We start from the raw sequence: 13,396 nt of genomic DNA on the forward strand, positions 1-13,396 counted from the left end.
CATTAGAGTATAAGTTACACCTGACCTCAGCAAGCAGTATACACCATTCATCCGCCCCACATGGTTTCCACCACGTTCTCATTTGGATGTCTACACTCAGAAATAACCTAATGCTGAATTTTCTCTCACATCTTTGGGGCACATAAAATATTTCTTCATCTAAATGCCCTTTCTACCTTATTTCTCATGTGACAGGGAACATCTCAATGCATCTCACATTGCACAATTATTTCTAGGCAAGAGAGTTCCTTTTTAATGAACATGATAAGACATCTAGTGACCCCAACTCAGTCATAAAAAGGGCTACTTCATAGTAACACTAGGAGAGATGGAAGCCTGTTCCTAGGGAAGGATGGGATTTTAAATAGTAAACCATTTTATATTTTATTTATTGAGTACATCACCTTCCATTGTGTGACACTGAAATGGGAGAAAGGAATGGAAAAGATTCTGTGTAACATGGCAAAACCAGGAGTGCCAAGCCGGCACAAATATCTGAACTGGCAGTGTCTTGCCTGGCCTTTTTAAGAGTCACGTGAGAGGCCAAGGCTTTTAGAGAAACACTGAGTGGACTGTTTACTCTTACACTGAAACCACAAGTGTGTTATGTAGCGGGAGCCACTTACCGACAGTATATTTTTCATGGTAATCACAAACACGTTGTATGCAATCAGCCAGTCCCAGTAGCGTAGGATGCTCTTGATGGGTTTCAGCAGCAAATCACCCCCAAAAAGCAGGAAATAGAAACAGGCCACCAAGTAACCCATGCAAAATATGCTGATTCTGGTTGTTCCTGTGATGAAGATGATGGTGAGGACGAACCAGAAGAGGTAGCTGAAGATGATCACTTTGGACATGTCCAAGTAAGATCTGGAAAACACACCCCAAGCAATACAAAGGTAATTGTGATGTAAAGAAAATCAAGAACTCCTCCTTAAGAGGAGGAAACCTCATATTCAACATTGGACTATCCACCAAAGCATTTTGCAAAAATGTGTGTTGAGGTCTGTGCATACCACTGCCGGCCACATAGGAAACCCCTACATAAACAGTATTAGACAAACAGGTAAGTTGAGAAAACACCATGTATAAGTATGCTTATCATCATCTCATTTGTGGCTAATTTCTCACAAAATAAGAACATTTCCCAGGCTGGGTGATAGTGGTAGTGCATGCCTTTAATTCCAGTACTCAAGAGGTAGAGGCAGGTTAATATCTGTGAGTTTGAGGCCAGCCTGGTCTACATAGCAAGTTCCAGGACAGCCAGGACTGTTAAAACAGAGAAACCCTGTCTCGAAAGCTCCCTTCCCTGCAAAAAGAACATTTTCTACCTACAACCTGAATATTCAAAATTTGCTTTGTCTTTCTATGGGAAGCATGAATAATTATATGGCAAAAGAACATTCCAAGATATAGGTGCCTCCTGCCTAGCTGAAAAGTTAGCAATGGGTTACTTTCAAGGAAGTAGAAATTTATATTATTACATTGCAAAAGATACATGCTACATACAAAGATTTCACTAGAAGTGAAAAACAATCCTTCCTCATAGATGGAAGAACAATTCTCATGTTCTCTTTCTGGATGTCGCTGGGTCGATGCAGGGCTCTTTGGGGCTCTGTCCATCCGCAGTGGCTTTAGTGATGAAAAGTGAGACTGGATTATGGGGCCCAAATTTTTCTACAATAATCAGTAGCTGTGGGAGCTCCCAGAGCCCGGTCATTCTGCAGGCAGGAGGTGGTACAGCGGCTGGCCAGTGCTCACCCCTACCTGACCACAGCTCCTCTGAGGGCTTGCTCTGGAAGCTTTTCCTTTTGGGTTTTAGGAAAAAGCTCAGAGAAGAAATTCTGGATTTGCTCTTTGTTTAATAGGCTGCAATTCTGCAGGAGGTTAATAAACAATCTCCATAAAGTATGCTCTGTCCTTGGCCTTGCCAGAAATACTAGGAAACAAGATGTGTCTTAATTTATTGCTTTTAAGAGTAAAACAGAAACAATTATTATATTTTTTCTGCAATTATAATTATAATCCTTCTTTAATTTTCTAAAGAAAGCAGGAGAGCCATGCTTGAGATGAGCAAACCTGCTAGTTTCTTACAGATATGGTAGAATGTGACCGTTTGTGCCCCTCCAGAGGTGGCTGGACATGTCACTCTTTGGTACTGCTCAATATTAGTAAAGCATTTGGAATGGAGTCTGGCACCCAAAACGACTAGTTAATGGAAGCTAGTTATGTATGTACTGTATAGACTCAGGACTATGCAAGTGGGAAATGTGAACAAAAATGAAAACGAAACTCAGTTAGAAGGGCCTTTGCCCCTTTATGCTTGCACTTTAGAAAAGCAGACAAGACAGGTTCTTAAAATGACAGTGCCAGGGAGTCGGTGATTGCATGTCACTGCTTTCTGGAGTCGGAAGTTGGGATGCTCTGTACAGGGGCCCTGTGTACTCTCCGTGCAGCTTGTTTGCCTCTGCCCACATCTTCCCAGCAATGGGAGAGGGCAGACACTAACCCATGAGCCCCAGAGGCTGGAGGGCCAGGCCTAGCCAGATCCCACAGTGCCGTTAGGTTACTACACCATGGCTGGGGTGAGTCTACAAGGCTTTCCAGGATGAGGTCGGTCAGCTGGGGAGCCTGACACCAGACAGGCCTCTGGATGAAACTAAGTCTGGAAAACCCAAGATCCAGAAAGAATGCACCACAGGAGACTGAGCTGGGCTTATGTCAAAGCTCCCAAGGAGAAGCTAAGGAAGGCAAGGCTGAGTGTCACCTGACTGGGAAGGAGTGTGGAGGGGGCAGACAGACAGCTGTAAAGGGAGCCCACACAGGGCTCAGGGAGACAGGACGTCAGGACAGACCCACACAGGCCAGCTCTGGGGGCTGCACTCTTTGGGCTCCTGAACACACAGGTGAGGAGGGGGAAAGACAGGAGTGGGGTGAAGGGACAGAGTGAGGGGCGATGAAGACAGAAATGAGGAGGGGGTGTGATGAAGAGAGGGTGGTGAGGGGGGAGTGGTGAGCAGGTACAAGGATAAGGAGGGGGGTCAATTAGGAGGGGCAATTAGAGGGGTGATAAAGACAAGAGATGAGGAGGTGTTGAGGAGGGGCAAGGATGAGGAAGCCCAGCGGGGATGAGAGGAACTGGAGATAAGGGGAGAGAAGTAGTAAATAAGGGAGGTGGGGAGAGAGAGGGCAGATTAGGGGTCAAGAGGATGGAGAGAATAAAGGAGGGAGAGGGATAAGACGATGGATAGAGAAGGAGGAGGAGAGATGGCAGATGGGGACTGGAGAGTGTTCTTCCTGGAGAGCTGTCCGCTGGTGTGGTCGGCCTAAGGCAGTTTCTGCTGGAAAAGAGACTGGGTCCCTACAAGGCATTCTGCAGGGACTAGAGGGATGCAAGGGTGGAACTCAGTGGTTGATCTGCTCCCCTGGTGCTACTCTGACAGAACCGCAGTCAAGGGGCCGTCTGAAAGACATTGCACACAAAGTTCACCCACAGAGAGGCGAGGCTGCCGTTACCTGCAATGAATGAAATCCGGTACAGGGTTATGCTGGCTGAATGAGGCTGCATCAAGGTTCATGCAAATCTCCACATTGTCCCCGGCCATGATGCGCACAGCTGCCTTGTTTTCATCCTCAAAGATCTGTCGTTGCAAGGAGGCGCACAGGAGCAGCATGAAGTCATCTGGCAAGACAGAAGCAGCCACCCCTCAGGTTCTAAAAGGCCACACACAGTCACCACATGGCACGTGTGAGTCTGAGGTCCTAAGTGGGCTGGGTCCCTAGAAAGCATACTAGCGTCTAAGGTTGGGACCAAGCCCCCATGATTTCCTGATCCCAGCAGGGGAACAGCAGAGGGAGCATGACGTCTGGAGAGCTGGCAATGGTGGCATCTGGATGCTGTCATGTCGAAATCCTAGGTGCCTGCCTCCATGAGCCTTGGGGTGTGTTGCATTTTCACCTACCAGTGCTGAAGAAGCCACGGGAACACTGGCTCATCCTTTCACAAGAGCTAGATATAGGCATTTCTGTTCTTTGCTCTCAGCAATCCCTCTGCATTAGCAACCAGACTTTTCTCAGAGCTCACACTGAGGGTAATCAAGAGCAAAGGTGGCAGACAGCTCATAAAAGAACATGGACACAGCCTTCAGCTGCCCAGAACAAACCTCCTGGTCAGGTCTCTGGGCTGCTCCCAAGGCACAGGTGGCTTCCTTGTTTTTAAAATCACACTGAACCTTCTGCAGTAGGGTAGTCACTGTGGAATTCTCCATGGCACTGCCACTCCTTAGTGGTTTGGAACTACTGCTCCAACCCTCCATTTCCGGTTGTCCTGGAAGGCCTTGCATGCAGCTCTTCCTGTGACTGTCACCTGTGGAATCCCCATTGCCGCCACAGCCCTGTCTCTCATTTTGGTCTGTCTGCCATGGCGGCTGGAAATGGAGTCAACTCGTAAAGCTCCCTCTCTAGTCTATCTTTGGAAGGGAGAGGTGTTGGGAAGTGAATAAGTTACTTCAGGGTTGATTTATTCATTTTGCAAATGGAAGTGAACAAGCAGACGCTATTGGTAACTTAACATATTAGTACATAAGACAAGCGTCACCCACTTATGAAGTTCAGTGGAGGACCTAAAAACGATGTCTAACACATGAATAATAATGAACAAATATAAGCCCAAATACCTACATCCTATGGTCCCACAGCCGAAAGACTTACAGACAAGAAACACAGGGTTGGGGCGCACAATGAAATCCGGGAAGTACAGCCACTTGATGATGTTATCATTGAAGTTGGCACCCTTGAATCTCCATGGGTAATCTGCAAGGGGCAGGGATGAACAGGCACAATCAATTCCCTGGTGCATCTCCGCCTTCTCAGTCATCCACTGGCTATGGCTGTGCTAACAGCAGATTCTCTAGGCAGAGTGCTCACCTCTGCAGGGGGCAGGGGGGATGCCAATGCAGACGAAGTACTGGAAGGTGATGATACAAGCCAGGAAACAGCAGTACTTGGGCCAGACCTCAGCGATGGCTTTTCTTCTGCGTCGATACAAGACACCAATCAGCCAACAGGCATGAACCATGGCATAGAAATCCATTCGCTGTCCAATTACATTCACTGACATTAGGAAACAGGTCTGTATAAGGACGGTTAAGAGATAAGAAAGATTGGGTTTATCAGAAAGGGAAGTGACATCAGAGACCAGTACTTCTCAGTTTATCTGCACAGGTCCCTGAGGACACTGTTGAGTGTCTTTTTTTGTGAAAATAGAAATGCTGTATGATTACTCCTGAGAGAACTGACTGTGCCTTTCCTAGTAACTGCTTCAGCAGTGGCAAGGGTGACAGCTATGATGTCCTTGTGAAAATATCACCATTGCAAATTCGTTCCACGAATTCCATTATAGATTACTGTTACAGAATTTCACTATTCCACTCACTTTATTACTATTGTGTCATCACCATTTCAGGCCACAAGAGTTGCCCTCATAGTTTATATGTTCAAAATGCACACCAAGACCAAAACTCTATTCTATTCTTAATAAGAAATTGAGATGATAGTACAGATGTGTTTAGATGGCTCGGGAGACCTAGGGACCATGTGCACTGCTGTGGAGTGGGGTACTGGTACCTGGCCTTTGAAAACTCCAACTTAAGCTAAGCTGACCAGTCAGCTTCAGTGGCTTTGCGAATTGTGAATGGGGACATACAACGAACCTTCAGTGACCAACCAGCCCCCCCCCAAAATATTTAAATTTTCATGAGAAGAAATCAAACACACGAATAAGAAAACTCACCTCTAGGCCAAACTTGTAGAAGAAGTAGTTTATAAAATATTTGGCACAATTGATAAGTCCATCATCTAGATGCAACCTTGTGATGTCATGGAAGATAGTCTTGGACACTGGAGCGGTCAGGTTGTTTCGGCCTCGATAGTACTCCTGATGGCGATAAATGGTGACTTCAAAGGCCAAAATTGCCAACATCAGGAGGTTATTCTACAAACAGAAAGCAAGAAAGCACATCTATGTATCCTAAGGGCCTTGTGATTTGGTACTTCTGAGCAACTATAGTAAATCACTGTATTTAATTCTGGATGTCTAAAAAGCAATGTTATATTAGATCTCACCTGTACTCAATGTAGTATTGAGTCTATTTATCTGTCTTATTTAGTGAGGACTGACCTTAGTTGTGGAGATGGGGCTAACTGCTGTGGCAACAGGATCCAGCCTGCCTGGGTATAAGACTGCAGTTGCTTTTTCTACTTGCTTGGTAAGTACATGCCGCATGCCAAGAGGACAACACCCAGAGACTAGAGGGCTATCTGATCTTGTTTGCAACCCTTAAATGCAAAGTAGCACAAGGACATCTGGGAAAGTCGCTGAGCTGGGGGACAGCATGCTGGTTAGATAGTGAACTTAACACCTGAGAAACAAGCTCATGATGGAAAAGTCTTTGTCCTAACAATAGTCAGGACAAGAGAGTTGACATATGGAGACAGGTGGCAGAGGCCATCTCTCAGACTTTCCAAATATCATTTTTTTTGACAGCCACTTGGACAGTAACTATTATAGAAGACCTAGAAATTACAGAAAGGTGTGTTTAGTACATTTAAAACTCTCAGGAGCTGAGTGCAAAGATTTCATCTTTAAGTGTCTTGTCAGCAATTAGGACAATGATTAAGGTTGCTTGAGTTATTCACCAAAGTAAAACGTATAAGAATGTACAAGAATCTAAATGGTTTTGTTTTCATTAAGTCTCTATGGTTATTTTCAATCGAAATATGCTGTATTACTTTAAAGTGTAAATATGTATTCTTTATTAAACATTCAAGAAATAGAAATTAATAACAAATATTTCTTAATAATGTTGTTATGCCTTCTTCTCAGAAATATTCACTATTGACAATCTGATAGATTTTTATTTAGTGTTTTTCTTTGTGTCCAGAAAAGGTAACACTGTGAACAGTGTTACAAATTTTCCTTTTTCAAACATTCAACAATGTCCTTTGGACTCACTTCAGTTTACACTTTAACAGTTACATGAGGAGCTAGTGAAGTTATTGGTGTATTTCAGTAAACTGAGGTCAGGCTGCTAAGTCGATTTCTCTTCAGCACAATATAATACTGATTGTAATATCTAGTCATTTCAGATGTCACCTAAGAAGACCAAGTTACCATTGGAGGGGCCAGTAAGCATCTCACGGGGGAGGATTACAAACTATAGCTGTGCAGAGGCCCAGGCGAGGCACAACAAAGCCTTACCCTCAGGTAGACGAGCAAAGGGGAGGACTTCCTCAGGCCGACCCACTCGGTGGGATCAACAGGGGCACTGTAGAGAAGAGACTTATTCAACTCATTCAGGGGTATGTTGGTTTGGTTTTCATTGGGCTAAAAGGAAGAGAAAGTGGGGTGACAACAGCTTGTGAGATTGATGGTGTTCAGAGTGCTCCCCTTCAGCTTTGATCAAAAGGAGCTCTGTGGGGCAGGGAGGTGAGGACTCATTTCAAGTGGGGAGGAGTCTCACATTAAGAGCAGTTTTAGGTCCATCAAGGGGCCAGAACAGATCTAACGTGGGTGAGGTTGACTTAAGCTGAACAGAATGCTCTTGGTATGGAGACTCCCCAAAATATCTCCCCTGATCCTCTTAAGGTCAGTGAGGAAGGACCCCCGACTTTGAGGCTCACCAAGGAGCAGTTGACAGAAAAGTTCTCAGGCTTAATGGTTTGCAGCTGGTACAACATTTTGCAGACGATGATCACACATGTCCAGACAGTGCAGACACTAGAAGCCACGCGGCGGAGTTTGGCATATGGCAGAGCAAATGCCCAAGAAATCAAAAATACATAGTTGAACAGAGACACCTGAAAACACAAAATCAGAAATGGGAACAAAGATACATGGCATGGTACGACACTCACAAGACAGGACAATGTGATTCCAGTTCAGCAAAAGTTGGCTGAGTCCTTATGTATAAGGCACTGTCCTAGGTGCTGGGCATTCCAAGGATATAGAGGTGCTGTGGTCCTGAAGATTCTCCATCTCATAAGGCAGACAGACATACAATCAGGTAGCATCAATATAATATAACAGCAGCTAAGTTATAGATGTGTCTGGGCTCCTACAATAGCATCCTGAAGGGTCCTCAGTCCAAAGAGAGGATTGACAAAAATCTAATACAGGCTGTGAAGATGCAAAGCACACTCAAGGTCAAGGATACAGAAGCAAAGGATGAAGGCATGAGGGAGCATGGTGAGGCTAGGCCATTGGACAACAGGAAATTTTAGGGCTAGTCAGAGGTGAGGATGGAGATGCAGCAAATCAAGGATGGAGTAAGCTGCAAATCAAGCTTTGACTTGTCCCTTTTGAACCATGAAATGGCGCATGAACTCACTCTGCTGGAAATAAGTCTTATGTCAGAGGGTTTGAAGGGAAGATTTGCAACATATTGAGATAAGTGCCAAAGAAGTAAGGAGGGTGAAATGTAAGGGCTAGACTAGAGGCCAGAGCCCAGATCTACGGTAGCTGTGGAGATGTGGAGTTAGGGATTCCATGGTTGCATGGAAGCATGTGGTTCTGTGATGGGTTAAAAAATACCTGTACTGGATTGGAGTAGGAAGTAAAATTAGCTTGACTTGATGGCCAACCAGTTTGACCATGGTAGGTTAAGTGGAGAAAGTGTGAGACATGACACATAGTTGTTTTGGGAAGTCTGAGTGGGTGAAGTATCACTGCGGAGATTTGAAATACCAAGAATGTGCTGAGTTAAGAGCAAGGCTGATGAGTTCATCCTGTCAGCTCTGGGCTTCACATGTACCTATCAAGCACACAGATGTCCCCAGGTCTAGCCAGTCTCCACAGCTCACAGTTTCTTGAAGAATACAGAAGCACCATTGTCTTATTCAGCCATGAAACATATTAATTTTGATATTCTCTCAGGGCTACTAATACTTCTAATACTTGCAGATGAAAATCACAGCATGCACTCACTATAACACTGAATATGCACCAGGCACCAAGCTCTGGCTTTAAAAAATGAAAAATGAGAAAACGTGAACAGTGATGAACAGCATGTATGCAGTGTGTTGCTTGCTACTCTTCTCCTTACCTGACTGTTACTACTGAAGGCAAAGGTTGTCTCTGAGAATTTGGTGCTGAAATGGTAAGGTAGAAAGAGATGTGGCCCCGAATTAACGGAGGGAGAAGGAGATGCTGTTCACAGAAGCACTCAGTAACCCAGAAAATTCTTGGACACAAACTGAATGTTGTGTTTTATCAAAATGCTTTGATCCATGAATTGACTCTTCTCCCTTAGCCAAAGGTAGGGTCAATTTGAATGTTACAAAGCAAATTGTATTAAAGGTATTTACTATAAAGTAAGCCTCATATTTCTTTTCTTATAATTTATAAGGCTCTTGGTATAAAAGTAGTACACATATTTTGCACAGAACCTTTCATTTTCTAAGTGATAGGCAAAGATAGTAAGTCTTAATTCCTAACCAGGTTCAAGGTAACAAATGTCCTGAGGACTCCTTGCTTCAGGGAGCATGTAGAAAACACTAAGTGCATAAATGTCCCAGACAAAGGCATATAACAAGCACGCTGCCTGGGTGAGCCATGCTGGGAAGGGGGCTCTTGGCTTAGCCTCACTCATGGGGAGAAAGATGGCTCTGCTGCCAGCAGTCTGAGCTGAGAACAGAAGTATCTAAACAGGCGTGAGGTGAGCAGGGGAATTGCAGGAGCAAGGCCTTATAGATGAGGGGAACACGGGCTGCATTCCCGGAGAAGCAAGCGATCTAATAAGACGGATATGTGATTTGAATCCCGAATCTCCCAGATGGCCCAGGAATGGCACTCCTAAAGTGGTCTGGGCCACATCGTGAGGTTCTTACTCCATGTGAGTATAAGAATAAGAGATATCCATGACAACATTTTAGGTAGAGAGGTCTGATATGATCCCATTCACACTCTGGGAAGAATGTCAAGTTGCAATGAGGATGGTTTGGATGGAGAAAAGCTGAGTGAAAAGCTACGTATCTCTTAGTTATCAAAAGGGAGCGATGATGTGGGCAATGGGTTGAGTTGTAGGGCTCACTGGCAGGTGTTTTTTGGGGCACACAAGGAGTGAGGTTATGTACTACCCATCAATGAAAGTAGTGGGTTGCAAACAGATCAATGCTCATCATTTGTGGATGTAGATGGGCAGTCACTGGGCTTCAGGAGCATATACATTTACCCTCCAGGTGGGGAGTAGTCTGACTAGGTTGTGTACAGGGCCTAGAGCCAAAAGTGGACACAGGGAAGAGATAGAGAAAGGGAAGAGCCAGGAGAGAGGGCAAGATGTGCATCACAGAACATGGTCACCAGTGCCTGGTGAAGGAGGACAGGGATGAGGAGTCTTTCCAGGGAAGATATTTTTATTGTTATAATCTCACAAATAGGGAAACAGGTTCATCATGTTCAGCTACTTCATCCAACACCAAGTTGGCGCAAGTACCATGCACCTCACTCCAAACTCCTGTTCTCCTGAAGCATCATGGTCTAAGGAGGCCGTGAACTCGCCATCTCCCTGACCACAAGATTCTAACGGAGTGCTCCTCCAAAATGAATCCATGTGACACATGTGTGTACGTGCCAGTGAGTGTGGTAAGAGGGCAGCAAACCAGAGGAGACCAATGAGATAGGAAAAAAGGAGCTTTAAGGAGGGGTTGGGGATATGCAACATGAACATAGAAGGGATAATACTGGGAGAGAATGGTATAGTGGGAATGGAGGCCAGAGAGATATGAGGAGAAATGGGGTTTGGGAGAGCAGTCAAAATATGTATAAAAATCCATAAGGAAACTTGCTTTTTTGTATGCTAATTAAGAAAAATATATAAAAATCAATAATAACAAAAAATAAAATATTTGGTCTGCAAACAAGCCACATGAATCAAAATTTCCAGGGAAATGCTGCTCATCCCTGTGTGTAACAAGATTCTGATTATCCAGGGACAGGGGGCAAGAATTTGATACCATAATGTCCTCTCAACAAAGCCCATCCTCCGTTGGTCTTATGTGCCAAGCAGCTTGGCTTGGAGTGTCGTGGTTGAACTCTTTAAAAAAGTTTTAGGCAGTAGGTTTTTGACCTAGGTTTGAGGGTAAAGATTCTGAATTGTAACCATCTGAGAAAAGCCATCCAGGAAAGTTAGAGGTTTGCAAAAATGACTTATCCTGGGATGATGTCATGTGTAGAAGTATTCAAAAACTATTTGATGAATAAATTGAAGGAAAGGTTGTTTCTCCACAGAGAACATGAAGGAACTGTTGACAGAATGATGATCCTTTTCTTTCCCAAGAAGTAAGACAGAAGTATAAATCAAGTGTACGGTCGATTTCATACCTTATAGAGCTAGCAAGTGAAATGAACTCTAGTAAAGGCTTCATTATGTTTTGGAACCCGGGTCTACTTCTTGGCAACAGAAACTGGAATTTTACTCCTTTCCTCAAAAAGAACTTTGGGAGATAAGATATAGTCCCATGTGGTGCAGAAAACCAGCTCACGGCACACACTTCAGAAAGCAGCCTTTTGCTATATGGCTAAGATAACTGGAAACTAAGCCGCAGGGCTTTCTCCCCCTTTCTCTTTCCCTCCTCTGCTCACTCCACTAAGCTTGGGTGCTCGGTATAACAAAGCCTATTATACACTCGTATATGTCTTGATCCCTGACTTCCAGGGGCATTATAACATGAATGCCACGGAGGCTTGGACAGAGGAAATGAGGACCTTCCACACTCTGTTCAGTCTGGTAGTACAGCAAAAGAACACTTGCCTCTTTCACAGTAACCCAGATAATGTACGATGAGACGATTTTGATGATGTGCAGCTCCAAGATCCACCACATAAACACCTGCAACTTGTGAAAATACTCCAGGAATTTTAGGAAGAGCACAGTGAGGCGGTCAATCACCAGGAGCCACTTGTTCCTTAGATCTGCAAGACAGTAAATACAGCCCGGAGCATGACCACCGTTTGTGCTGTTAACCAGTGCGTATCTTGTAACTTTCAGGATGGAATGAGAAGCTGCCCAATGGTTAGTGGATGAGTGCTATGAACCTGGAGAGGAAGTACCCACCTCCCCATGCCATGCTACTGATTATGCATGTAAGTTGAATACAAGGTACCATGTTACTATAATAGCCTTATAATTAAATCAGTACAAAGATTTGTCTTGATTTACTTTTAAGACTGTGTTAAATGACCTGAGCTCTCTATAAACAACATCTTTTTCATCAAGCACAAGTGATAAATAAAGGGTTAAGGCTCTTCAATCTCCTTTAATAAGCATGCCTATTAGGTCAGCTGTAAGTGGAGACAGTTTGTTCTCAGAATCAGTATGGTTTCATAAAGTGTGGTCAACTTCATTCTAATGATCCTTTTTTTTTTCCCTTAAGATTTATGTATTTATTATGTATACAGAGTTCTGCCTGCATGTATGCCTGCATGCCAGAAGAGGGCACTGATTCTCATTATAGATGGTTGTGAGCCACCTTGTGGTTACTGGGAATTGAACTCAGGACCTCTGGAAGAGCAGCCAGTGCTCTAAACATCTGAGCCACTTCCCCAGTCCTTCTAATCATCTTCTTAGTCAAATAAACCATTGCATATTTTCTATCTTAGGAGCTCACACCAATCTAGCCCTGTACTGGTCAACCCCACTGAAACCACACAGGACAGTTTTATCTTTTCACATTTCAGTTCTGGATTGTGTCAACCGGTCAGAGGTAGCTGTAATGTGACTGTCCTTGACTCTGAACATTCAGTAAGGCTTTAGTAACATTGAAAAATGCTTATGACTCAGGCAGTCAACAGAAATAAACAAACCAGAAGCATGTACAACATAACAGTAAGGGTGTGGAGGAATTTTGATAGGACTCTTTTAGTCAAGTCCAAAGTCCTCATTAAAGTAGTATAATGAAATCCTAGCCTTAACTACTTCTCTGGCAGAATTGTCCCCTGCCCCACAGTGGGGGGCAACTGCAATCCAGATGTGGAAAAAACATCTGGTCCTTGCCTTGGGTCTTCTGAGATGACTTGGAGAAGGTAACAAGGACTCAGGGCATGTCTTTAAGAGTAATTTTCCTCCTTATGGCATTTTGATTTTCTGTTTTTGTACAGTAGAGACCCAGCTAAGACTTGTACAGCATCTCCTATCTGCTCCAGAGGCTGCGCTCTCCCCCTTTCTGAGCATTATGACAGGGACCAAACTCTCTGCCTTTAGCATCCTCTGTCAGATAACGTTTTTCAATAACCATGGCCATTCTACCCCACTCATTCCTGGTTATTACAGTTCTAGGAAGAAAGCTGGGGGAAAGAAATCTACTGACTAAAGATGGAGCCCTTAAGTCAGTGCTGTCCAAA

The 13,396-nt window shown here is 44.2% G+C and overlaps 1 protein-coding gene across 2 annotated transcripts in view; it reads right to left on the reverse strand.

Moving 5' to 3' along the window:
- The window catches only part of Piezo2 (piezo type mechanosensitive ion channel component 2), a 368,019-nt gene that overhangs the window by 64,355 nt on the left and 290,268 nt on the right, over positions 1 to 13,396 (reverse strand). For both annotated transcript variants that reach the window (XM_059246283.1, XM_059246284.1), the window contains 8 exons: positions 11,808 to 11,968; positions 7,681 to 7,857; positions 7,259 to 7,384; positions 5,792 to 5,992; positions 4,927 to 5,131; positions 4,711 to 4,812; positions 3,517 to 3,682; positions 627 to 870 (listed from right to left, as the gene is read on the reverse strand). In XM_059246283.1, the coding sequence (XP_059102266.1) occupies positions 627 to 870; positions 3,517 to 3,682; positions 4,711 to 4,812; positions 4,927 to 5,131; positions 5,792 to 5,992; positions 7,259 to 7,384; positions 7,681 to 7,857; positions 11,808 to 11,968 (1,382 nt within the window). The remainder of the gene's footprint in view (positions 1 to 626; positions 871 to 3,516; positions 3,683 to 4,710; positions 4,813 to 4,926; positions 5,132 to 5,791; positions 5,993 to 7,258; positions 7,385 to 7,680; positions 7,858 to 11,807; positions 11,969 to 13,396) is intronic.

This window comes from Peromyscus eremicus, chromosome 19, assembly GCF_949786415.1.
Source record: "Peromyscus eremicus chromosome 19, PerEre_H2_v1, whole genome shotgun sequence".
Lineage (NCBI taxonomy): Eukaryota > Metazoa > Chordata > Mammalia > Rodentia > Cricetidae > Peromyscus > Peromyscus eremicus.